Consider the following 22,992-nt stretch of genomic DNA (forward strand, 5'->3'; position numbering starts at 1 on the left):
CCACTGGATTACTGAAGCATGTGCAAGTAGGAACAGCTGTCACTTTGATGAGAGAACTACACTTAGTTTTGAAATAGAAAGTCCGGGCAGCTATGCTATGTGATTTGATTAAGACAAGGACTGCAGAAGTATTACTGCAGTAGAAGAACAGCAGTTCTTCCATCTTGTAGATAGTGGCCCCATCACAAAACTCATCCATTTGCAACTTAGCCAGATCACCTTTATTTTCTAAAACAGAACCTGTAAAATAAACTTGGTCCTTGAGATCATTTCTGTTCTAAACAGGACACCTATTTTTGGTGTGGAAATAATGTAACTCTCTGTGGCACTTAGTGGGCTTGAGATTATGGAGTTGTCTGTGTTTGCAAACAATGTTTTATCAAAAAGAATAAAGGCATATAATGAGCATGGAGGTAGCTGTCAAAATATATTATTGGGGCTTAGCATGATGCAAAAAGATAAAGACACTTAAGAATACCAGCATTTACATTAGCAGAACAGAAGATATAAAAATAGCTGGCAGACAATTCCTTTGTTCCCTGGGAACAATTTTTGAAACTAACCTGTAAAGGTACATGAAGAAACAGAGCAGGTGAAAGCCTAGTTTAATCATGGCTTCCTTCATGTGTGATTTCAATTGTCCTCGGTTATGGATCTCTGTGGGATCAAACACCCCCATGTTTCCACTTGGCACCATAATGTACCTGGAAGTTAGAGGAAAAAAAAAAGCAACAGAAGTACAGTCATCAAAACGTGAGGGAGGGGGAGAGGAAAGGGAGGGGGAGAGAGAGCTTGCACAGGAAGGACTTGCATCTCCAGAATTGTTTCATAATTCAACATAAGGAAGCACCTTTTTGATTGATTTCAGTTTCAGGATATCGCATGTACCTTTGTCACTGAGACCAAATGTAAAAATGCATTTGAAAATAGGAACCAGAAAATCCTGCTGAAAGGTCTCTAAAATAGGTTAGCACCTATTAATGACTTGTAGAATGTAATTAAGCTTCTTTTGCGTATGGCAAATGAAAAGAACATAGAAGCCCTTTCATCAAGAGACCTGTCTAAACCAAAAGGAAGACCATTGTCTCGGCAGGATCCCAAGCTGATGGTTTGCCAGCTAACATGAACTCAGCAGAATTTTTGAAGGAACTGGACAGAGGTGATTTTGGCAAGGGGCATCGCAACTGCCTCACTGACCGCTGACCTAAGAAACCTTCCAACCAACAATTTGGACACTAGAGGGCTTGCAGAGCTAATTTACATCCCGAGTGAGGACCGAATTAGCCAGTAAGACACAGATAAAATAGATTACATCAGATTTACATTTATTGGTTATTACAAGCAGAGGCTTGTTAGTGAAGAATGGGATAAATACTGTGTGAAAGTCTCTTAAGGTGTGCTAGTTTTGCAAGATTACTCAACAAACACCCCAATTGTGCAAACTGGAATAAAACTCAATACCTTGACTTTGTGTTACTGGCTTGCATAGCAGGTAAAGAATGCCACGAGTTTTGCAACATCACCACTACAACCCACAAACAAGACCAAGAGGACAAGAAGTACTAAGAAGTACTAAAAGCATCAGCCCAGCTTCTCATGTGTAAATGGGAAAGTTTCAGGTAATAGCCAATTCCAATTCATTTTAATTGCTTTCATGGTTACTCGGTGTTATGAAGGAAATATCTACTAACAGTGCAAAGACATTAGATGAAAGTGTCTGGAAATGAATTAATTTTGCTAAGAATTAGAGACTTGTTTACAAAGCAACCCCAAACAGATAATCAAACTCCAGTGGTTAAAATGAGACAGCTTAAGACAAAAAAAAGGATGTTACTCCCATCTTTGTCACAACCTCAGTGGACACTGAGGCTGACAGGATGAGGGCTGGGCAGAACTCAAGAAGTACTGCTGTCTGAACCCATAGAATAACAAGAATGAAACATAAGCAAAAGTAAGAATACAGCAAAACAAATGTGACAATTCAATAAGCAGCATGTTCTTTTGTCATAATTTTCTCAATGCAAGCAAATAAAGTTGTCGCTCCAGCTGAGCTCAGTCTATAAGGGTAAGATTATTTCACTTAAGTGTCACACAGGCACTTCCTGGCACATCCCATCCTGGATTAATACCCTTTACTGGAATTTAACTTCCCGTCTTACACCTGGAGCAAAAGCATGCTCTCAGAACCGAACACTTTTTGATTTTCTTTATATACTTCTACTCCAAAAGGCACTTGTCCACCTCTTACAACACTCATTTCAGTAACAGGAGGGAAAGAAAGGGAACAGGAAACACAGATGTTTTCTAGCAGCAGCAACAAAAAAAGAAGAAAAAGTTAAGATCACAATCTTTGTCTTTATAGCTCAGAGGCATTACAAAGCACTGCAGTGTATTTGATTAATAACGAAGACAATTATGTCCCACTAAAATGCTTCATGTGAAGTAATTACACTTTGAAAGTATCTTCTAAATTTGAAGGTTTAACAATTGTTCTATTTTTAGTATTATAACGCAAATTATTTTCTGGAATGTAATTCATTTTATTGAAATAAAAGGAAGAAGACAAGTTTCCTTTATCAATTTATCCTAGAGTGCATAGTTTTATTAGATCTCTAGGCTACAAGTGCCATAAAGGTAGTATTTCTTAGTTTTGCTTTTTAAGAAAATGATCACAATTAAAAGAATGATCACAATTAAATGATACAACTTAATTAAAGCTTGCAAAACTTTTGAGGTAGTTTTTCCCAAGAGACCCACAAGCAAGTACAGCTGATATTAAACGTCTAAAGAACTGTAGTCCTGGATACAAGGTGCCAGATGCTGACAAACAACTCAAGCCAACTGTTACCCTCTAAACAAAAAAACTTCTGCAGGAAAACCACACACTATCTCTAGTCAGTGGAAGCTGCCACCACAGGAGGTTTCCCTCTAGATCACACAATTTTGTAAGGGATGTAGAAGTCCTGGTCAGAATTTTTATTGTATTTCGAAGACTTTTTTTTTTCTTACTCCTTCAGTTTTAAGTGGGATATGAAGCACTTAAAGACATGACAAGAATCACATTATTTTCACCTATTGCCTCAAGCATGTCTATATAACAAAAAAGAATCAGTGAATCACAGAATCAGTTACATTGGAAAAGACCTTAAAGATCATCAAGTCCAACCCTTAACCTAACACTGGCAACTCCACCACAAAAGGATGTCACTAAGCACCATACCTACAAATACTTCCAGGGATGGTGACTCCACTTCTTCCCTGGGCAGCCTTTCCCAATGTTTTACAAGCCTTTTGGTGAAAATTTTTTTCCTAATGTCCAATCTTAACCTGCCGTGGTGTAACTTGAGGCCATTCCCTCTCATCCTATTGCCTGTCACTTGGGAGAAGAGACCAACACTCACCTCTCTACAACTTCCTTTCAGGTAGCTGAAGAGAGCAACAAGGTGTCCCCTCAGCCTCCTTTTCTCCAGGCTAAACAACCCAAGTTCCCTCAGCTGCTCCTCATAAGACTTGTTCTCCAGCCCCTTCACCAGCTTTGTTGCCCTCCTCTGGACATGCAAAAGGAAAGTGTTCAACTTTCTTCTTTTTTTTTCAGAGTTGCTTTCTTTTTGTCTTGTCACAGTGAGCATTCCTTTGTAATTCTTCCTTCTTTTGCATAGTAGCAGGTCTAAGATATATTTGAGAACTAAAAAAGTATCTATTTTGAAACATGATTAGATTTTGAATAAACTGCTTCAATACCTAGTTTTAAAACAAGAAGAATGTAAGATAAAACTATGTCCCACTAGAGACTGTGTAAGACATTACAAAATTCAGCAAGAAATAAACCAAATTAAATGAGCATCCGAGTATGCTGAAGAAGGGACAGTAGGATATTACAATGAACAAGCTGCAACTCTGAAAGTCTCCCCTGGTGCTGTTTTTGACCAATTTATCTCTCACAGCTTTTGTTCTTGATGCCCTTTCACACAAAGCCTCTCTACTCCCACTGAAATCATTGAGACACTTAGTAAATTAAGCCAGTACAGCCTGTAACCACACCATTTACTCACCAAGATTAAACAGGTTTTGAAGGAAAAAGCATATGGGGAAGGGATTATTATTCCACCTTTCTCTCTATTATGCCTTAAATGTACTACAAAATACAGACTTCTTCAATCTCAACACAATTATGTTGATTTCTATATTCACCTTGGAGTAGAATGATAATCTCAATGCTTCCTGAATTCATGTGCAATGACATTTACTCCAGTAACTGGTTGTTGAGATACTACAATGTGAAGAAGATCTAAACACATTCAGCTGATGCTGGAAGTTGGTGGCTCATGATAATGGGTTCACACTTCATCTGTTCCCACTTAATCCTAGTTTAGTAATTGACACCTTCTGCCCTCTTCAGTGTATTCAAACTACTTTACAGTCCACTGGTTTTCTGACTACCATACCTTTTGTCTATTGAACACAGGGTCAAATGTAACTTCAGCCCCAAATCATCAGATTTCCTTTATAATGCTAAACAACACAGTTGCTTTTGCAGACTAACTCTCACTATCCATGGAATAGTCCAGGCTATTTATGTGAGTGAGCCCCTTTGATCCTCAGAAAGAAGGCAGGATTAGCAATCCAGGCTTAACATTTTGACTTCTTGTGGCAGGACAGGCAAAGTACCATACTGTCATATTCATTTATTACCTACATTGCACACCTAAAATTGAGGAAATTATCCTAGATTTTAGGATATTCAGAATATCTACCCTACGTATGACAAACCCAAAATGAGAGCTGTCAATTCAAAATTGCAGTCAAAGCTTACTGTCTGAAGTGTGGAAACAGAAATAATTGTATCTTTTAAAATTCTCTCACACCAGGTTTAGAAGGGAAAGGAAGTGGCTACTTTAAACATTAACATAAGTAGCAAAAGAAAGCCGCAAATGGCTAACCAATACATGAAAGCATCAAAGCCTCAAAGCAAAATATTTCCTGGGTGTCTCTGCAGAAGAGCCCAGCCTAAATGAAATACCAAATGCGAAGTCCACGCTTGCTAGCAGATACCAAAGGGAACACGGGTCATTTTGTGCAACAGGGTATAATACAGACCTACCTAGGTGTGGCCAAAGAAAACTATCCCTGTGTGTGCATTTAGGCAACATTTGTTCATTAAGGATACAAGTTACACCATCTTTTGTTACTCCAGCTTAGAAACATTTGAAGGCTCTGCTAGCCATTTTGTAGAAAACAAGAGTGAGAAATGTATGGAAATTTTGCCCAAGAACAACCAGGTTATCAGTAAAGGGATCCTCAACTTGTTTTTAATGAGAGCTATGAAACCCCTTGTTTAATCTTCCCAGCAATTCAACCCATTGCTGCAAATAATTAGCCCTAGGAGGTTCAGGCAAACAAGAATTAGAGCCAATTTTTCATATCTTAAACATTTTGTCTTTTGGACTTCCTGTAGTGCAGTGATTAGAGCCAACATGCAACAAACCCACACCCAGTTTTCATTAGCATGACATCTGTAAAGGTTCGATTCTCTGCACATCAACTGATACAAAATGAAAATGACATTTTTTAACTGAGAGTCCCCATGCTGCCACATGGAAACTACTCCTGGTAAGTAAACAACTTCAAAGCACTGGACGGTCCAGTGTACAAAGATCAGTAACACTGACAGTCATCATAAGACAAAGTCTGCAAACCCTTCCAAATACAAAGAAGCAAGATAGGGCACCAAAACCAATGCAAACAACGGGGAGAGATGAGACAGTAAATCAAGGAGGGTGCTTAATGGTTTTACAACTATCAGCCATGCTGACCTAAGTACTTTTACGCTGATATTGCTATTGGGCATGTAGGCACAGCACAGAAAAAAATAACTATCTTTGCAGTACTACTTTATAATCCCAATTAACATTCATTATTTTCTACAAACTTGGGAATGACTCACAAATCAAGATTCCTGGGCACTAGAGAGAACACAAAGGTCAAAAGTTTTCGTATACTTTGCATTGTTGGGTTTCTCGCAATTTTAATTGCGAGGAGAGTTTCATGTTAGTTAGACCCACGAAGACTGTTAAAGCTCAAGAACACAACCGAAACATCTCATCAAGACATATTATTTATGTTCATACTTCACGTAAAACTAAACAAGTAACTGAAAAAAAAAAGCACACCCCCCTCCTTTGCACTTACCTATATATATTCCATGTTGCTACTGGCAAATTAAGGAGAAAGATGAACCAGTGCAATGAAATAAGCATTAATACAGTTACAACAGCGTGGCCAATCACCTCAGGGACCACCCACTGTAAAAAGGGAAGAAAAGAAAAATGTTACATACACAAATGTAAATTCCTTTCGGAAAAAAAGATATCTATTTGGAGTTATCCTCTGACTTTAATCATGTAAAGCTCACAACAAAATTCATGGCAGGAGTATGCAATTTCATCACAATGTGGGTAAATTAATAACTTCAGACAGATTCCATGTGAGTAAGCCAGAAATCAGGACCCAAGATATTATAACAGAGGTACTTTATCCAAGTATTAAAAAAATCTTGTAACTCGCAGTAGCAAGATAAGAAAGTATACAGTGCTCATTTGGAATCACTGCAGAGAACAGTAGATTTAGGAATGGGAGAAGCAGACAATTAAAATCTGCACAGTTAGGACATACAAACACAGCTTGGAACAGATAGTAAAGTTGATCAGCATGAAAACAGGCATAGTTAAATTGAGTGATCCCTTGATAATTCTTGGCTTGACAGTATCCTCTAGTATTCTATTAAGAAAGAAAATACCTTTAAATCAAAGTGATCACCCATGTAGGAAGGACACATTGCTTGAAACTGATTTCATTAAATCAGATTTGGTTAAAATAGTACTTTTTCTCATTATGGTAAAACTCTCCACAGTTCAAAAGAGGTTATAAATTATATTGAAGTATCAGAGTTGCTATAAAGATCTTGGAGTTCAGTCACAAGTAGACAGCCCTGGTGTGGCACATCTACAAGAACAAAATCACAGAACTCCTGAGCTCTGTGAAGAGTTAAGTCTCAGCTCCCAAATTCAGAGTAGCAGCCCACCTCAGAGCACCACAGGTCAGTAGAACAGCCTTTCATGACTGAATTTGCTGAAAGATGGGCATCCGATGGGCATAGTGACCTTCCAGTACCTGAAGGAGGCCTACAGGAAAGCTGGAGAGGGGCTATTCATAAAGGTTTGTGGTGATAGGATGAGGCGGAACAGGTATAAAATGGAGAGGGGCACATTTAGACTGGACATTAGGAAGAATTTCTTTACCATGAGAGTAGTGAGACACTAGAACAGGTTGCCAAGGAAAGTTGCGGATCCCTGGAGGTGTTCAAGGCCATGTTGGATGGGGCCTTGGGCAGCCTGATTTAGTGTGATGTCCCTGCCCCAGGGCAGGGGAGTTGGAACTAGATGATCTTTAAGGTCCCTTCCAAGCCTAAGTATTCTATGATTCTATGACAAAGACAAGCAGACTGAAATAAAAGATTCATGCAAAATCTTGCCAAAACAATGCTCTTCAGGTATACATTATAATAACCCGTTATTTGTGATGCTAAAATGAAGGCTGTTTTCTTAAACCACATTAAATGCAAAGAAGAATAATTTACTTTATTGAGCTTTGAGCAGCATGATCTAGCGTTAATGTAGTCACATTCCAAATCTGATAGTGTAATTATCTGAGATACAAGATAAGGAAAAACTGTGCGGTAACTCAGAATACACAAAGCTTTATTTTTATCCAATAAATTAGGGACAGCACTCTGCTCTCAGCACGCACTGTCTTGTTCTACAGTTGACCTGCCAAAGGTATATTTCAATTAGTTATAACTCATTCCTACTTTAGGTAGAAAGTTGGGCCACATTTTATCATTAGGCCAAGTGATTTTATTGTGGTTTTTTCCAAAGACAACTGTTGCACAAGTGCTAAAGTTCAATTCAACACTTAGACCAGGGAAGAAGACAATATTTTTAGTATCAGAACTATTACTACAACAGTTGAAAGCAGAACTTAAAAGGAAGAAAATATCAATACACTTTTTAAAGTCTCTCTACAGTAAAGCCAAACAGTGCTGTTTTAAGAACTGGATCTACCTTCTTCACATTTACACTGACATTGGATTAACTCGTGCTTTTCTAGGAAATAAGAAGGTAATGTCATTATAAAATGAACTTTCAGCAACTGAAACTTGAAGATTTCACACAGGAAATTAACCTCAAAAAAGGCTTCAGATGCATGTGTGCACACCATCATGTCATGTCCTGTAAAGCTCACAGTCTTTGTCTTGAAGAATATGAAAAACCATGAGATTTTTTTCTTTCCCTAAAAAATAGGTGAAGTGTTTTCATTTATCAACAAGTAAGTTATCCTTCTAGGATTAACTTATTTCAAGCATTTCTGTACCTTTTTTTTCTGTTAGGAGGACTGGATAGATTCTGAAATAGCATCAGAATCTTAAAATATACAAGCACCAACTCCCTTTTATTCAGAAAGATAGAAAGCCAAATCAGTGCATTTACATTCTCACCGTGCCAGACAGCAAAGACTGCAGGCAACTTTGTATCAGAGAACACAGAAACTCTTGTTTCTTGAGGAACTGGTCTCCCAGCTATAAGGTCGCATATACAATAGAGTAAGGGATCCTTACAACTAAAAGACTGGGTGTAACTTTTTCGGCCCGAGTAATTCCTGAGGGCGTCAAGCACGCTTCAATGCCCCTTCCTCCACACCAATGCCAAGTACATGCTACTTCTGCCGAGGCACAGTGCGTTACCTTCAGCACCGGCCGCTCACGCCCTGGCAGCCTGCGGGCCTGCGCTCCAGCCCTTGAAAGGAGTGATCGGATTTTGGCCCCGAATCACTTGCCATTTCCCTGCAGCGCGGGGCTCCTGCCTACCAGGAGAGAGACCCTGCCAGCGGCACTCGCCAGAGGGAAGGAGCCTCTGCCACTGGCCTTCACCCTGCGAGAAGGCGGGGGGAGGGAAGGGAGGCGGAGGGGGCAAGGGAAGAGAGAGAAGGGAGATGAGGGAGACGGAGAAGGAGAGAGAGAGAGAGGGAGGGAGGGAGGGAGGGAGCCACGGCCCTGGTCCCGCACAGGCCCTCACCCAGCCCCGCTCTGCCGCCCACGGCTGCCCCTCAGCACGCCCGGCCCCGCCAGGAGCAGCCCCAGTCCTTCCCCACCGTGCGCTTCAGCGCACTGAGAAGGATACGAAGTAGACGGAGAGGAAGATGAGGGCGCAGCAGTCGATAAGCGAGAAAATGAAGACCACAGACTCCATGGCGCCGCGCGCCGCCCGCGCGCTGCACGCCGGGAGATGGAGTCCGTGCGGCAGCGGGGGCGGTGCTGCCAGGGGCCCTGGCGCGGCGGGGGCGCCTTGGCGCCGCCTGCGTGCGCTGCCCGCGCTGCCAGCCCTCTCGCCGCCGGCCGCCCCGCGCAGGCAGAGTGCCGGGCAGCCCGGACCGGGGAGGGGACCTCGGCCGGAGCTTGTGGCCGCCATGCGGAGCCGGCAGGGGAGGTTCGTGGATCTGCGGCTGAAGCAGCGCGTGAAGCAGGTACTGCCCGGGCAGCGGCGGGGCCAGACCTCTCCCTCCCTCTCTGCGTTCCTCCTCTTTCCTTCTGTTCTTCCCTCCAACCCTCTCTCTTCCTTCCTCCCTTTCTCTCCATCCCTCTCTCTTTCTTCCTCCCTTTCCCTCCTTCTGTATCTTCCCTTTTCATTCCTCCCTCTCCCTCCCTCTCTCTTCCTCCGTCCCCCAATCTTTCTTCCTCCTTCCTCCCTCTTCCTCCCTCCCTCACTCTGTTCCTCACTCTCGCTCTCGCTCTGTTCCTCTTCCTTCTTCCCTCCCTATTCCTCTCTTTTTATCCCTCTTCCTCTGTTCCCCTTCCTCCCTTCATTCCTCTCCCTCCTTCCTTTTTTCTCCTTTCCTCTCCCTCCCTCTCTTTCTCTCCTATGCTCCTTTTGCCTGGGAAATGTAGCAGCCAGTTAGCTTTGTCTTCACAAATAGTTCATTAGAAAGTACTGTCTAGGGTGTTCCAAGGCAGTTCAAAACTGTTTCTGATTTTCATTTTGTCTTCTAAGAAGGGTAGAGTTTGAAATAGGCATATTAGAACTAGCTGTTCTGATGAAGTTATTGACAATGATTTTATTGGCTGCTCAAAATTCTTCATTTCAGTATCTTGCAAGTAGTAAATGCGGCGAGTATGTTGATATTGGAGTTCTAGCATCTGATTTGCAGAAAACATACAGGTGAGCAAAGATTTGTATTCTTGTATTCTACATTCAACAAATGGAATATATTATCTTGTTATTTTGCAGTTGTGTATTTTTAATCAAAATTTTAATTTTCTTTATGTTAACTTCATTACCAGTTGTTCAGGTTGATTTCCACTCCAGTGTTTTCCTCTGCTACTATATCTAATAACTTATATTTCATTAATGCATTGGCAGCATTGCAAGATCCAGTTGTGGTTTGGGTTTGGTGCGTGAGGGAAAATAACACTTTGGTGCAGGTAGATGGGGAGATACAGGATTGAGTAAGACATTAAATCTTGCTCAGTCGCTCAGTGGGACGATCGGTCTTGCCACATTATTTTTAGGATGTTACGCTCTTCTGGGTGGGGAGTGAGGTTGAGTTGGTGGGTGCAGGGGTTAATGAAGGTGGGAAAGTATGTTCATTCGAATTTGCATGTTCTGTTATTTTTTGGTTTTCCTCTGTCAACTGAGGCAAATGAACAAAATATACCCTCAGTAAGTAAAACTACTATTTTGATGATTTTTGTTTGCATTTAAGGTTGCTCACTCAGTAAGATTTTCTTACAGCAACTGTTAATTATCATAGTTATTCCTCACTGGACTGTTCTTTCTAAACCATAGTTGTGTGTCTGTGTGGTTTTGTTTGAATTAAAGTTAAAAAATCGGTATTCTTGTGAAATAGAGTCCAATGTGCTCATTTGTACATTGCTGCTTCTCTGTATCTACAGTTAAAGAGGACCTTGATAATTTTTAGTGACCATCCCTTTAGTGACCAGTATAGTTTAGTGGGTTTGTTTCATCTCAGTGATTGAGATATTCCAGGCTTAAGAAAAAGCAATCATATTTTCACAAAGTTGGGTTTTAATAAGAACTTGTGTTGGTGCAACGTATTTAGGGGTTTTGTTTGTTTGTTTTTCAGTGCAGAATATGGACGAAGAAAAAGAAATGCTTTTAGAATACAAGTTGAAAAAGGTACTTCTGTTACTGTTATGTCCAAGATGCCAAAATCTTTGATTATGCTTTGGCTGTTCTCTTAACACATTTGAAACTTTTTTCCTTTCAGTGTTCAGAATAATCAGTAATGAAAAAGAACAAGAAGATTTAGCAGTTTTAGAGGCTGAACATGTGGCAAAAAGAGCAAGACAACAAGACGAAAATGAGGAGTGAGAATTTTTACCGTTATATTACTTTTAAAATGACATTAGTGTTTAACATTTCTTTGAAGTTTTCTGTCTTCATATTATTTAATTTTGGTAGTTAAAAAGTTACAGATAGATCCTTGATTTTCTGTAGGCTTGTCTTCATTAGAAGTTACCTGTGATTAATAGAAGCATTTATTTTTTTACTGAAGAAAAACAGGTACTAAAGCCAATCATGATTTCTTCATTATGGGGAGCATATAGCCCTGAATTAGTGGATAACCTTGGGGCTTCCTTGACAGATTTCCATATGAGGCATCAGTCATTATGTGATTCAGTTGTTTTGTTTTATTCTTAGTCTTTCTTGGTGTGAGAGTTATTAGCTGAACTTGAGAGATTTTCAAGACTACTAGACAGGCTATTCAGATCTGGGTATTCACCATGGAGTATGAAATTGGAAATAAGATTTCCTGACTCCTCACCCTGTGCAGAGTCTCATGGACTGTTCTGGTTGTGACAGATACCTGTGACAGATACCTGTGACAGATTAGGACATTGTTGTCAGAAGGACTAGTCTAGTTCAGCAGTGATTTGCTACCACTTCCGTTGTGCCAACACTGCTGATTGTGTGATCTCTTGGTGAACTGAATCAGATTGATATGACATTGCTTCTTTTTAGGACTGCCTTTCAGCCAGGTTGCCACCTTGATCCAACTCATCACAAGCTTGGAAAGGATGCATTTTTTAACTCTTCGTAGTAGTAATTTTAGAATGTCCTAGTCAGGAGTTTTGCCTACTCTTAGACTACAGATCATGATTGTGGGGAACCATGTTAAGGAAATTGCATTTGTTCTGTTTTGTGGGTGTCGCACTTCCAGTTATGCTCTAATACATTGATAGTTTTTGTCTTCCTTCTATGTAAAGGACTGAAGGAAGTGCCACGGATGTCTCTGATGATGATGATTATCCAGAAGATCTAGTAAGTTGTATTTTATTATGATTGTTTTTGCATATCACATGATTCTGTGCTGTGAAATTGCAACGCGCTTGGAGAGTTTACGAATGGAGGTAAGTATGGCCAGAGCTGGCAATTCCACTTGAGACTCTATAGAGCTAAAAGGAGGCTGCTTTCTAAGAAGAAGAAAGAGCCTGTGGTGGGGAATCACTTTTGAGGAAAGCACATGGGAGGCCTAAAAGACTTGGCTATCAAATGAAGTAATTGAAGGAACTGACACATCTGACTAATACTTACAAAGGCTGTTGTTTTTTCAACCAGAAGATATAGTTTTGTATGCAGTCATTTGATTTGCAGAGGAGTGGGTAGGAAGATGCAGGACTGCTTTCTCCAGCAAAGATGCTAACTGAGGTTTATTAAAGTTTTTATTGGTCTCTTAATATAAATAATCTAAGTTATAACTTGGATGTTTTCTTTAAACACGCTTGAATCTGCAGTCTACAAATCACATGAACAGTTCCCTGTTGAGCTTATACAAGAAAGGAAATCCCAATTCTGTTCCGACCACTCCAAAAAATGACCCAATGGAAACCCCCCATCCTGTGCATACAGGTCCTCGAACAAGCACTGTCTCATCAGAAGCACAAGTTGCAACACGAATCTCTGATGGGGGCTGGTTCATTGATAAAACCCCATGTGGAAAAGACTTTTTCATTGACCTTTCTGAGGATGGAGAAGGAGACAAGAAGATGCTCATTTCTGAGGTACTGCATTTTACAAACTCAATGAGATTTAAGTAGCAAATATGAATATAATTTCCTGTGTAATTTGACAGGCTTCTGATGGGTAATACTAAGACCAGAAGGATTGTTTGTCTTTCTGGATTTTTAAAATATATCACTTTTATCGCAAACACATATGCTGGCTCATTTCAAGCATGTTTGTGTGGGAGGTAAAAAGTCACAAAATTAGGAATTTCCTCCACAGTTTTTTTAGGAAAATATAATGCTCAGTATTAGGGAGAGACCCAGGTTAGTGCCCATACTGAGAGAAAGATAAGTGGAACTTAGCTGGTATTTATTACACTTGTCAGGAACCACAAGAAGCAGCTGGCATTCTGTGGCCACAGCATATAGTCTCCCTTAGCCAGCAGATAAGTCTTAGTGATCCTGGGCAAACCTGAAGTTTGGGGGAAATTGAAAGTAAATTTCATTGATTTGTAAAGCAGTTAAAAATAGTTCCTACTCCTCATCCATACTTATTGCTCACTTTGTGACACTCTCTTTTTTATTTTTTTTCTTATTTAGAAAAAAACAACTTTGTTCAGCTATTGAAAACTTCTCATTTATGTATCAGAGATAATGTTTGTGTTGTTTGGCTGACCAGATGTTTTGCCAGGATGCTCATTTTTTATGTAAAGGAAGAACTACATTTACATCTACTTCTCTGAATTAAACAAATACTTGCTGAATTAGGCAGATTTTACAAATTATCACTTTATTTATTAGTAATTATCCCTTTTTTATTAGTATTGTGTTCTCTATATAAGAGAAATTGAATAAAAAGGCAATCTTAAAATTGTAACATATTTCCAGTACTGTACTCTTAAAAAAAAAAAAAAACAAAACCCCAAAACCCTAACTTTCATCGAACCTTTTCTTTCATTTCTCCAGTGTTAGTGCTTTTCTTACATGCAGTTAACTTGTATCAGCACTAAGTAATATTTTCTTACAGCTAATGGCTCACTAGTAGTAAAAATTGTTTCTGTTGGAGTAAATACATGGATACAGTTTTATTCATCCCCAAAGTGGGTTGCTCAGGGACCCTGTGGATACCTCAGGGCCAGGTTGGATGGGGCCTTAGGCAGCCTGGTCTAGTGAGGCGTGTCCCTGTCCGTCACAGGGGGCTTGGAACTGGATGATCTTTAAGGTCCCTTCCAAGGCAAACTATTCTGTGATTCTATGCTCTATGGTACGCGAGTAACTGGGGTTTGATTTTGGTTAGTGGTTTGGGATTTTTGGTGGGGGCATTGTTTGGCTTTTTTTCCTTATAAGTATGTACTTAGAGCAAAAACATGACCAGTGTAATCAATCCTTTAGAAAAAGGCAGATCCTAATGAAACAAAAATTCTCCAAAAAGAAGGGGCTAAATTCCTGCCTTGCTTGTGTTCGTTCATATGATGTGAGTCAGCTAGGCATCACAGACATTTGCACATTTTGTTCATTTAACTATTTGCAGGAATTCACTGACTTGGAAGGTTTTGTATATATAATTCTGGTTTTGTGGTCTAGAAATCAACAGAATTTTCTGTCTTGGAAAATGAAAGAAAGAAGACAAAGGGTAAGAGAGCAAAAAGAAAAAAAGAAGAATTTCCAGATGTAGATGGAGAAATTGCTTCTGTCTTACTTAAAGGGAAAGGTGAGAAGTTATTTTGTCATGCAACTCCAAACAAAGAGATATTATTTGACCATGGAAGCCATTACCAGAGAAGTGTTTTCTGAGGTGCGGAGGTGTAACCTTTAGTGTTTTGTTAAGAAATTTAACCTAAATATTTTACTAAAAAAAGTATTCCAGTCCTTCATCATCTATCAAAAAAATAACACTACTCCATGTACTTGGCTAATTGTTTAGGCTGAGTTCTTTCTGGTTCAGTGTTACCAACTACTATTATGCCATGTCTGAATTTTCCTCCTTAACAGTTAGAAGCCAGCAACCAGAGCTTTACCATCCTTCAGTGAAGTTTGAGGATGTAGGAGGCAATGATGAAACTTTAAAGGTTAGTTAAAATATGATCTGTGGGATACAGAATGCACTGCATAAATTGTTGCATAAAAAATGACCAAGAAGAAATCTGACAGAATTCATCTGCGTGGAGCTGACAATAGCTGCTTGAGCCAATAGCAAAAAAGTTTTGAGTTCTTTCCTTCCTTAAAGCAGTCACTGAAATCACACTAATAAACAGAACCTGCTTTATTTTGCTTTGTTTATCATATTAGCAATGACACTATGACACTAATTTCTGCAATTTAAATTGAGGTCTCTCCTGTTCTTATCAGGAAATATGCAAGATGCTCATTCATGTCCGTCATCCTGAAGTCTATAACCACTTAGGTGTGGTACCACCTCGTGGTTTTCTTTTACATGGACCACCGGGATGTGGAAAGACACTACTTGCACAGGCAATTGCTGGGGTGAGATAGCTTTAATTTTAATTTCTTCTTTTGCTGAATTACATTTAGAGAGACAAAAAAAATTCCTCTTTGCGATAGACTTGATCTTTTCCTGCTTCTCTTTTCTCTCCTTCCTGTCTTAATCTAAACTGTATTCATCTTTACTTCTTTTAAATTGCATCTGAATCTCTACTTGATAGAACCTAATGTATAAAGAGGGAACATAGTGAGAGGGATTTGTGTTTGACATAATTGTTTTAAGGCATTCCCAGGACAGAAATATAAGTATGGATATTGAGAAAGCTATAAAAGGAAGATACTTATGGTTGAATTTACCATAGTATTTTGCTTCAAGTCTGGACCCAACCTCACCTTCTTTCATGAGTCATTGCAATGATTCTATGGGGTGACATCCGTTAAACCGTGATTACTGAATTCCAAAACTGGTTATTGCCTTGCCTCTGTCATACTCATCGTTTCTTAGCATATGATATTATTGATGTTAATAGTTCACTGTGTGGTGAGGCTTCTGTGCTGCTATGTGCCTGTTTTGGATATAAATTTAGGGGCTATTTAGGGCTATTCAGTGATAATCATGGATGTTTCTTTTTCTTTAATACAGTTGTTCCTTAAATGTCACAGATTAGATTTAGACACATGTAAATTATGAACTTTAATAGTGCAGCTATTATCTTTGAAAGAAAATACTGATGTTTATTCCTTAAATGTTGATTACACCTTTCTGGCATTGTTTCAAATGTTTTCATTGAAAAATTTTGGGGGTTTTATTTTTAATACTTTACTGTAAAAAGGTACCCATTGAATGACTCGGTGGTATTTAATACTTTCGTGCATATTTGTATCCTGGAAAGGTACTAAATTTGGGGAAATAAACACAACACAAGTGAAAAATTTTTAGTCTTGTGATATAATTTCATGACTACTTCTTAAATAATTTTTCTTAAATAAGACATTTTCAGTAGTGCTATTTAAGGCAATTTATCTCTTTCAAGCCCCAGATAGTGCCTCTTGTGGCTGTGATTTATATAAATTAGGAATTTTTTTCATATGTAATTCCAAGACCTTGAAATAGGCTGCAGCTACTTGTAGTGCTAGTGTTCTAGAGTCTATCCAAGTTACAATTCTATTTCTTTATTTTTCATAGCAGAAAACCTTGAGCATGGGCTTTACAAGTACCTTCTTGTACAGTCCTGCTCAGATATTTCTGGAGCAAATCTAACGGAACCAAACCTGGTGAGGGATCTTTTCCACACTAATAAGCAGTGCTTTATTGCAGGTGCAAATAGACAGTGTTCTCAAGATGGGAGCCCAAACATGAACTGCAGTAACTGTGTTGTGAAAGACTGGGGTGGGGACCAGGGTGCAAAGTTGTTCTCTAACTGAATTAGGGAAACTCGATTTTTATATCCATTATTGTTCATTTGGCCAGATGACTCAGACCCATCAGAATTAGGGAAACTCGATTTTTATATCCATTATTGTTCATTTGGCCAGATGACTCAGACCCATTTTAAAATGGAGGATGCTACTGATCTTTTTTAAAAGCTCTTTAAGTTTTAGTCTTGATTATGTAATATTTGGTGTAAAAGATGTTGTATTGGAAAATATTTGTCTTCTAGGACAGCCAACGTTTCTAACCTCTGGATGGATCATACAACATTCCTTTTCTCTTTCAGGAGCTTATGCTTCCAATGCTGAAAGTGGCAGCAACGGAGATGGTGTCCGGTGTGTCAGGGGAATCTGAGCAGAAACTGAGAGAATTGTTTGAGCAGGCTGTGGTGAGCTGCCCATTGGAAATCACACTGTGAATTTTTTGTCCTCTTCTTTGTAGAAATTCATACTTTGTTGTTATGTTTTGAATTTGAGTGAATATTAGTGAGTGAAATCTTTATACTGCTGTGCACAAGTCATAGTGTCTCCCCTTCTGTGGCTAGGATTTCATTGTGTTGAGTGTCATGCTGTCATAGAGCAAAAGATTACTGTTCTGAAGTCGTGACCAAAGATAGTTCACCATATCAAGGGATCAACATAAATTATTTACCTGTTTGGAGCTACTTGGCTTGATTTATAAAAGTAAAAAATATGTTAGAGCAATATACTGGGCTTTTTAGTTACAAGGGAGGGGGTTGCTGGTTTTGCATGGAATTTGAGTGAATGCGAGGGATTTAAGACTTTGGGTTTTAGGTATAAAGTAAGAAATTTGTGACAAATATCATAAAAGTCAAGTTACAAGTTGAAGTCTTGCTGTGGTGCAACTTTCAGACTTAGTAAGAAGGAAAGAGATATTTTAATTCAAACAAATGAAGATTTTTCTTTTTTTTTTTTTTGTATGTGGCTAATGTTTTGTCTCGTGAGGGCAGTTTTCTGTTCCTGATCTCAAAGAATGTTCTGTTTTTCCAACTTTATTCTGTTCTTCAACTCTCCTCCACACCTATGTATGGGTGTGTGGAATATGTTCCTGTATAAAAGGATGCCAAACGGGGCAAAAGGATTGATTGTGCTGCTCTAATAATTACAATTATTAGGGTTCTAGTTCATACTACATTTTAGTTTTTAGAAAGACCTGTTAAGATGTTATCTAGAATAAAATTAAACCATTGCACAGAGTTTTCAGAAATTACATATCTTTTTATGTATACTTACTGAGGGGAGGTTGCTATAAAAATAATTTTTAAAAAATTATTGCATAAAATCTGTTTAAAAATTAATTCTGTTCCCTTTCTTACAAACCTTTGCATACATTTAAGTGGCTTGTACGAAGTTATTGTGTGTGGGATTAAAAAGGACATAGTTTTACTGTACCTTATGCATGTAAGTTGCTTGTTTTCCTCTATCAGATAGAGGAAAAGTGACTGACAACTAGATGGTGCAGATGCTGCCTGATAACACAGAATGAATGGGTTTCAAAATACTATTTTTTTTATATGGGACTTTTCCTGAAGTGCTTACCTTAAATATTTCTTTTCCTTCTTTTCCTTCCTGAAGTGTTCTAGTGTTTTGCTTAAATATACGTTTGCACTACTAGTACTTTTGAGGATGTTAATCATCTTATGTCAGTTAAGCACTTCTTGTCTCTTAGTTACACTATTTATTATTTTTTATTTATGTTGGCTTTTTGTGAACATGACATACACAGAATTTTACGACTCTATGGGAGTTACTCATTTTTACTCTTTGAACATGGGCTTTACAAGTACCTTCTTGTAATAATTGTAGTAATCTGAAGAGCGGTAGATCATTTTTCATGATCACCACGGCTCTTTTTGTTTGGCTCTGTGTGTCAGTGATACTAGCTCTTGAAATTCCACAGCTCTGTTGTCACTAACAAAACAAACAGATGAAAAATCCCAGAGCTTTCTTGTCTGTTTTTCTCATTGGAATTGAACAAGTAAGCAGTTACAATGGAATGTTTATGGAAATCATAAAGCAACATGTAGGGACACTTAAATTTTAAGCAATATATAAGAGACACGGCTTAATTATTTCATAGCCTCAGTTCAGCACAGCTTCATAGTCTGGCAGCTCTCCAGGTAGTCAATAAGAACAGCAGAATTGCTTCAGTACAGGTTGATTGTGCAGCAGACTTACAGTAGTAATTATAAAACAGAAAATCTGGAAAAATTCTTCCTCTCTTGTAATACCCTGTGTCATCATAATTTTGTAATGATTCATATTTCTTGTTCCTAGTCCAGTGCACCATGTGTACTTTTCATTGATGAGATTGATGCAATTACCCCAAAAAGAGAAGTTGCATCGAAGGACATGGAGCGGAGAATTGTTGCTCAATTCCTAACTTGTATGGATGGTGAGTTTTGGAATCATCTGTACTAAACTAAACTTTGTAATTATCGGGTTCACTGTCTGCTTTCTTTCAGTAGTAACTTGTGGTTACTTTAGTGGTGATACTGGTAATATTTCTTCACATTTGACACAGTTTACCCTGATGGGTGGTGGGAAGATTTTAATAACGTAGTAGCATCCCCTCAAATTTATTTTCACAGTGGTCAGCACAATGTTATATAAGCCTATCTGTTATATAAACAGATACAATGGGAAAATGTCACAAATGTCACTTGAACATTTTGGTTGATTTTGCAAAACACAAATTCTGGGTGGTAGAAATAAGGATGAACAGCAGTGTAGTATGGCTGTTGGTTAGTTTATCTCTGCTGCTCTAAGTATTATTTTGTGCTGCAGAAACTAAGTCACATAGATATCAGAACAAAGTTGAGACAGTGAGTATGAGTACTAACTTCCTTCCTTCCTTTAGACTTGAACAACGTGAATGCCACTACCCAGGTCCTTGTTATTGGAGCAACTAACAGGCCTGACTCACTGGATCCTGCACTGAGGCGAGCTGGGAGATTTGATCGAGAAATTTGTTTAGGGATTCCAGACGAAGCAGCAAGAGAAAAGTATGCGTTACAAAGTTTAACCTTATTTTTGATTAATTAAATAATAAGGAAATAATGTGTAAGTTAACATAAAAATTAAGGAAAAGCACTTTATGTTTATTCCTGTTTGTGCCTGTACATGCCTGTGGATCAGCACACACTGAATGAAAAGTGCCGAAGATGCTAAGTGTGCTACTTTAGTCTTGGTAGCTGTATTTGGAGTGGTTTCCTTTCTTGTGTGCAAATCTGCTTTTAGCAATATATTAATGGGTTTTCAAGTGCTTTAACAGCATAGATGATTTAATTAAATATATCTTTTCTGTTGCTCAGGAAGTTATCATTCTCTCTTTGGTGCTCCCTATGTAATTATTAAATTAATAATCTCCCATTAAAAAGAAGTGTGAAGCATAGCACTTCACTGACAGTTATGTAGAGCTGTTTTGTATTAGTGATGGAATCGCATAGGTAGGTAACCTCAGCTTCTGAATAAAGATGATGTAATACACAATGTGTACACATAAACTGTGTGTTGCCTGTTGGAAATTTTATTGATTAACTGTATTTAGTTATGTTCCACTGACAGCGGTAGGGGAAAGGTACTCAAGATTAAAAGACAGAGCTCCTCTCTGTCTGATTTCATTCGCACCTTGCAGAGTGGTTTGTTGTGGATGTTCTTCAATAAATAAATAAAAGAGGGATGGAACAGACAATGCAGACTCAGGTTGTTAGTAACACAAGGCTAACTACACCAATGGATAACGTTTGCGCACCTCTGGCTGAGATCTGCTTTCTCAGTTTCGAATCATAAGTCCACTGGTTCACATTGTCTGGCTGATGCTGTTGGTTTTAGTTTTAAGAACATAGCATAGTTTTGTGTGCATCAGTGTTGGTTACTTCCTAGTTGAGTGAAAACTGTTCCCACTGCACCACTTTAGTTACTATGCACCGAAAGAGACCTTAAATCAATGCTGTTTGGTTTCATATGAAAATATAAAAAGCCCTAGCTTCATCTTTATTTTGTTGTACTTCTTCTCCCTCCTTGACTAGAATTCTTCGGACTTTATGTCGAAAACTTAAGCTCCCGGAATCCTTTGAATTTCATCATTTAGCACGGCTGACTCCAGGTTACGTAGGTGCTGATCTGATGGCACTTTGTCGTGAGGCGGCTATGTGCACAGTGAACAGGATCCTGATAAAATCTGAGAAGCAGAAAAGGAAACATGTACATGCTGGAGGACACATAGCTGAGGAAAGTATGGGAGTAGGGGCACACATCCTGGTGGAAGAGGATACCAAACAACTAGAACTTCCTCCTGAGGTATTTGTTCCTTGAAGCATGTATGTCTTATATATTAAAAAATGAGCCCGTTTGTAGTTGTGATAGTAATTGCTCATAAATCTTTAAACATCTTTGGCTAACATAATATTAAATTTAGAAACATCAGCGCCTAAACCCAGCTCCTAATGACCCATGTAATGGGTCTGAATAAGTGGCTTCCAAAACCCACAACCTCTACAAAATCATGTTAATGTTTTACACAGTATGTCTTTTTTTCCCTTGTGTTTTTCATCGTTGTTATTTGTGTAGCATTGTTTTGTTTTCTAGCAGACCAGAGGTTAAAACAGTGGGTATATCTCTCTTCAAAATTGTAAGAGAATTGTAAGAATATCAGACTTGCAGTGAGTTTTTACCAAGCTGTTTGCAGTGCACTCAGTAAAACATCTATTATCATGCCTGGGGCTCTTCCCTGACTCTGGTATGGCTACAGTTAGCCAAAATCTGGAAGTATCTTAGTGAATCTGCATTTTCCCTACAGCTGTGTGATTACTTGCAGTAAATCACATGTGGTGTCTAGTACACTAGAGTACACTAGAGGAAGAGGTATCTGTCTAGTAGAAAAGTTGGGTTAGCAGTGTGACTTGAGCTGCAGAGAAAGTATCTGTTAATGTGCAGTACAGCTCAAACTGCGTTGCAGAAAATAGCATTTCCAGTCCCAGCATTATTCTGTGGCCCCACTAACACGGTGTGGTCAGTGAACCAGAACATCTTTATTCTTGGCCCCAACTCTCAAAATTTGGAGTGCGTACATGCCTTCATTATTTGTAGGCTTTCTAAAGATCTGTCTGGAGAAGTAAAACAAAATGGTTTTAAATCCACATTGTACCCAGATTTGTAGTTAGCAAAAAACAGTGTAAAAAGCTATAGTAAGCCTTTGTCTTAGAGTAGCATAATCGTGCTGTGTACCTCCTGGTGTTTCCTGGGGTCTAATGGAGCCAAAAGAAAGTGGGAGGGGCAGGTAGTTGCAGTTTTTATCAACATCACCATGTTCAAAGGGGTTATTGAGGATGAGGAAGTCTAATCCTAACAGAGCCATGTTTTGGTAGCTGGCAGGAGGTTGACATAGTCTAATACAGGGTATTGTCATTAAAACTATTATATTATGTTTATAATATTATGTTATAATAAAAAATAAACATACAAAACCTTTAAAAATCATTCACACAATTAAAGTAAACAAACCCGGTGATCTTGGCTATTTCAGAGTTTCTCTTAATGGTTCTGCTAAGAAGAAAGAGGGCTTTAAAAGAATATCAGGCACTATAAACACTTCTGTTTCTTTGTGATGAGTTGTAGAGCTGCCTTAGTTGCAACATATAAGAAGTAATACTTCTCCCTCCTACTGCTGCAGGAAAAATGTGGAAACTTAACAGTCTTTACAGGTTGGGTTTTTTTCTCCCTACATTTTGTGGTTAAAATCCTGGTATAGTTTTGCTTGTCAACTTTACTTTGTCAGTTTTCTTTGATAAAGCTTTTCCATAGTAGAACTGGAATGTGTTTGTGTTGTGAAGGCATAAATTTCTCTAAGCAAGTATTTTGTTGGAGAGTTTCAACAATAAGAAACTGGAGAAATTGGAACATACCTGCCTGGGGTACTGTGGTTTGCAAGATGGGACAGTGTTGAAAAGCATTACCCCGTATCTCTATTCTGTTTACACAAAATTTATCAGGGCCTGGTTATAAAATGTGGTCTAATC

At 38.7% G+C, this 22,992-nt stretch overlaps 2 protein-coding genes across 5 annotated transcripts in view; one reads left to right on the top strand and one right to left on the bottom strand.

The window, feature by feature from the left end:
• CNIH4 (cornichon family AMPA receptor auxiliary protein 4) overlaps nt 1–9,365 on the bottom strand; it is a 29,477-nt gene extending 20,112 nt beyond the window's left edge. For 2 of the 4 annotated variants that reach the window (XM_054063131.1, XM_054063130.1), the window contains exons 1-4: nt 9,237–9,344; nt 8,555–8,635; nt 6,190–6,302; nt 564–704 (exon numbers count right to left, since the gene is read on the bottom strand). In XM_054063131.1, the coding sequence (XP_053919106.1) occupies nt 564–704; nt 6,190–6,302; nt 8,555–8,635; nt 9,237–9,305 (404 nt within the window). In that variant the 5' untranslated portion in view covers nt 9,306–9,344. Of the gene's footprint in view, nt 1–563; nt 705–6,189; nt 6,303–7,636; nt 7,706–8,554; nt 8,636–8,800; nt 8,975–9,236 lie in introns of those variants that run through there. The other 2 variants (XM_009569721.2, XM_054063132.1) reach the window with 2 other exon arrangements.
• An 85-nt stretch (nt 9,366–9,450) lies between these two features.
• Nucleotides 9,451–22,992, top strand: part of NVL (nuclear VCP like) — a 38,468-nt gene continuing 24,926 nt past the window's right edge. Inside the window, exons 1-13 of the mRNA XM_054063119.1 lie at nt 9,451–9,579; nt 10,198–10,271; nt 11,197–11,249; nt 11,341–11,440; nt 12,341–12,395; nt 12,869–13,135; nt 14,663–14,789; nt 15,071–15,147; nt 15,428–15,562; nt 17,239–17,340; nt 19,250–19,367; nt 19,833–19,977; nt 21,004–21,274. Coding sequence (XP_053919094.1) covers nt 9,523–9,579; nt 10,198–10,271; nt 11,197–11,249; nt 11,341–11,440; nt 12,341–12,395; nt 12,869–13,135; nt 14,663–14,789; nt 15,071–15,147; nt 15,428–15,562; nt 17,239–17,340; nt 19,250–19,367; nt 19,833–19,977; nt 21,004–21,274 — 1,581 coding nt within the window. The 5' untranslated portion in view covers nt 9,451–9,522. The remainder of the gene's footprint in view (nt 9,580–10,197; nt 10,272–11,196; nt 11,250–11,340; nt 11,441–12,340; nt 12,396–12,868; nt 13,136–14,662; nt 14,790–15,070; nt 15,148–15,427; nt 15,563–17,238; nt 17,341–19,249; nt 19,368–19,832; nt 19,978–21,003; nt 21,275–22,992) is intronic.

Source organism: Cuculus canorus, chromosome 3, assembly GCF_017976375.1.
Source record: "Cuculus canorus isolate bCucCan1 chromosome 3, bCucCan1.pri, whole genome shotgun sequence".
Lineage (NCBI taxonomy): Eukaryota > Metazoa > Chordata > Aves > Cuculiformes > Cuculidae > Cuculus > Cuculus canorus.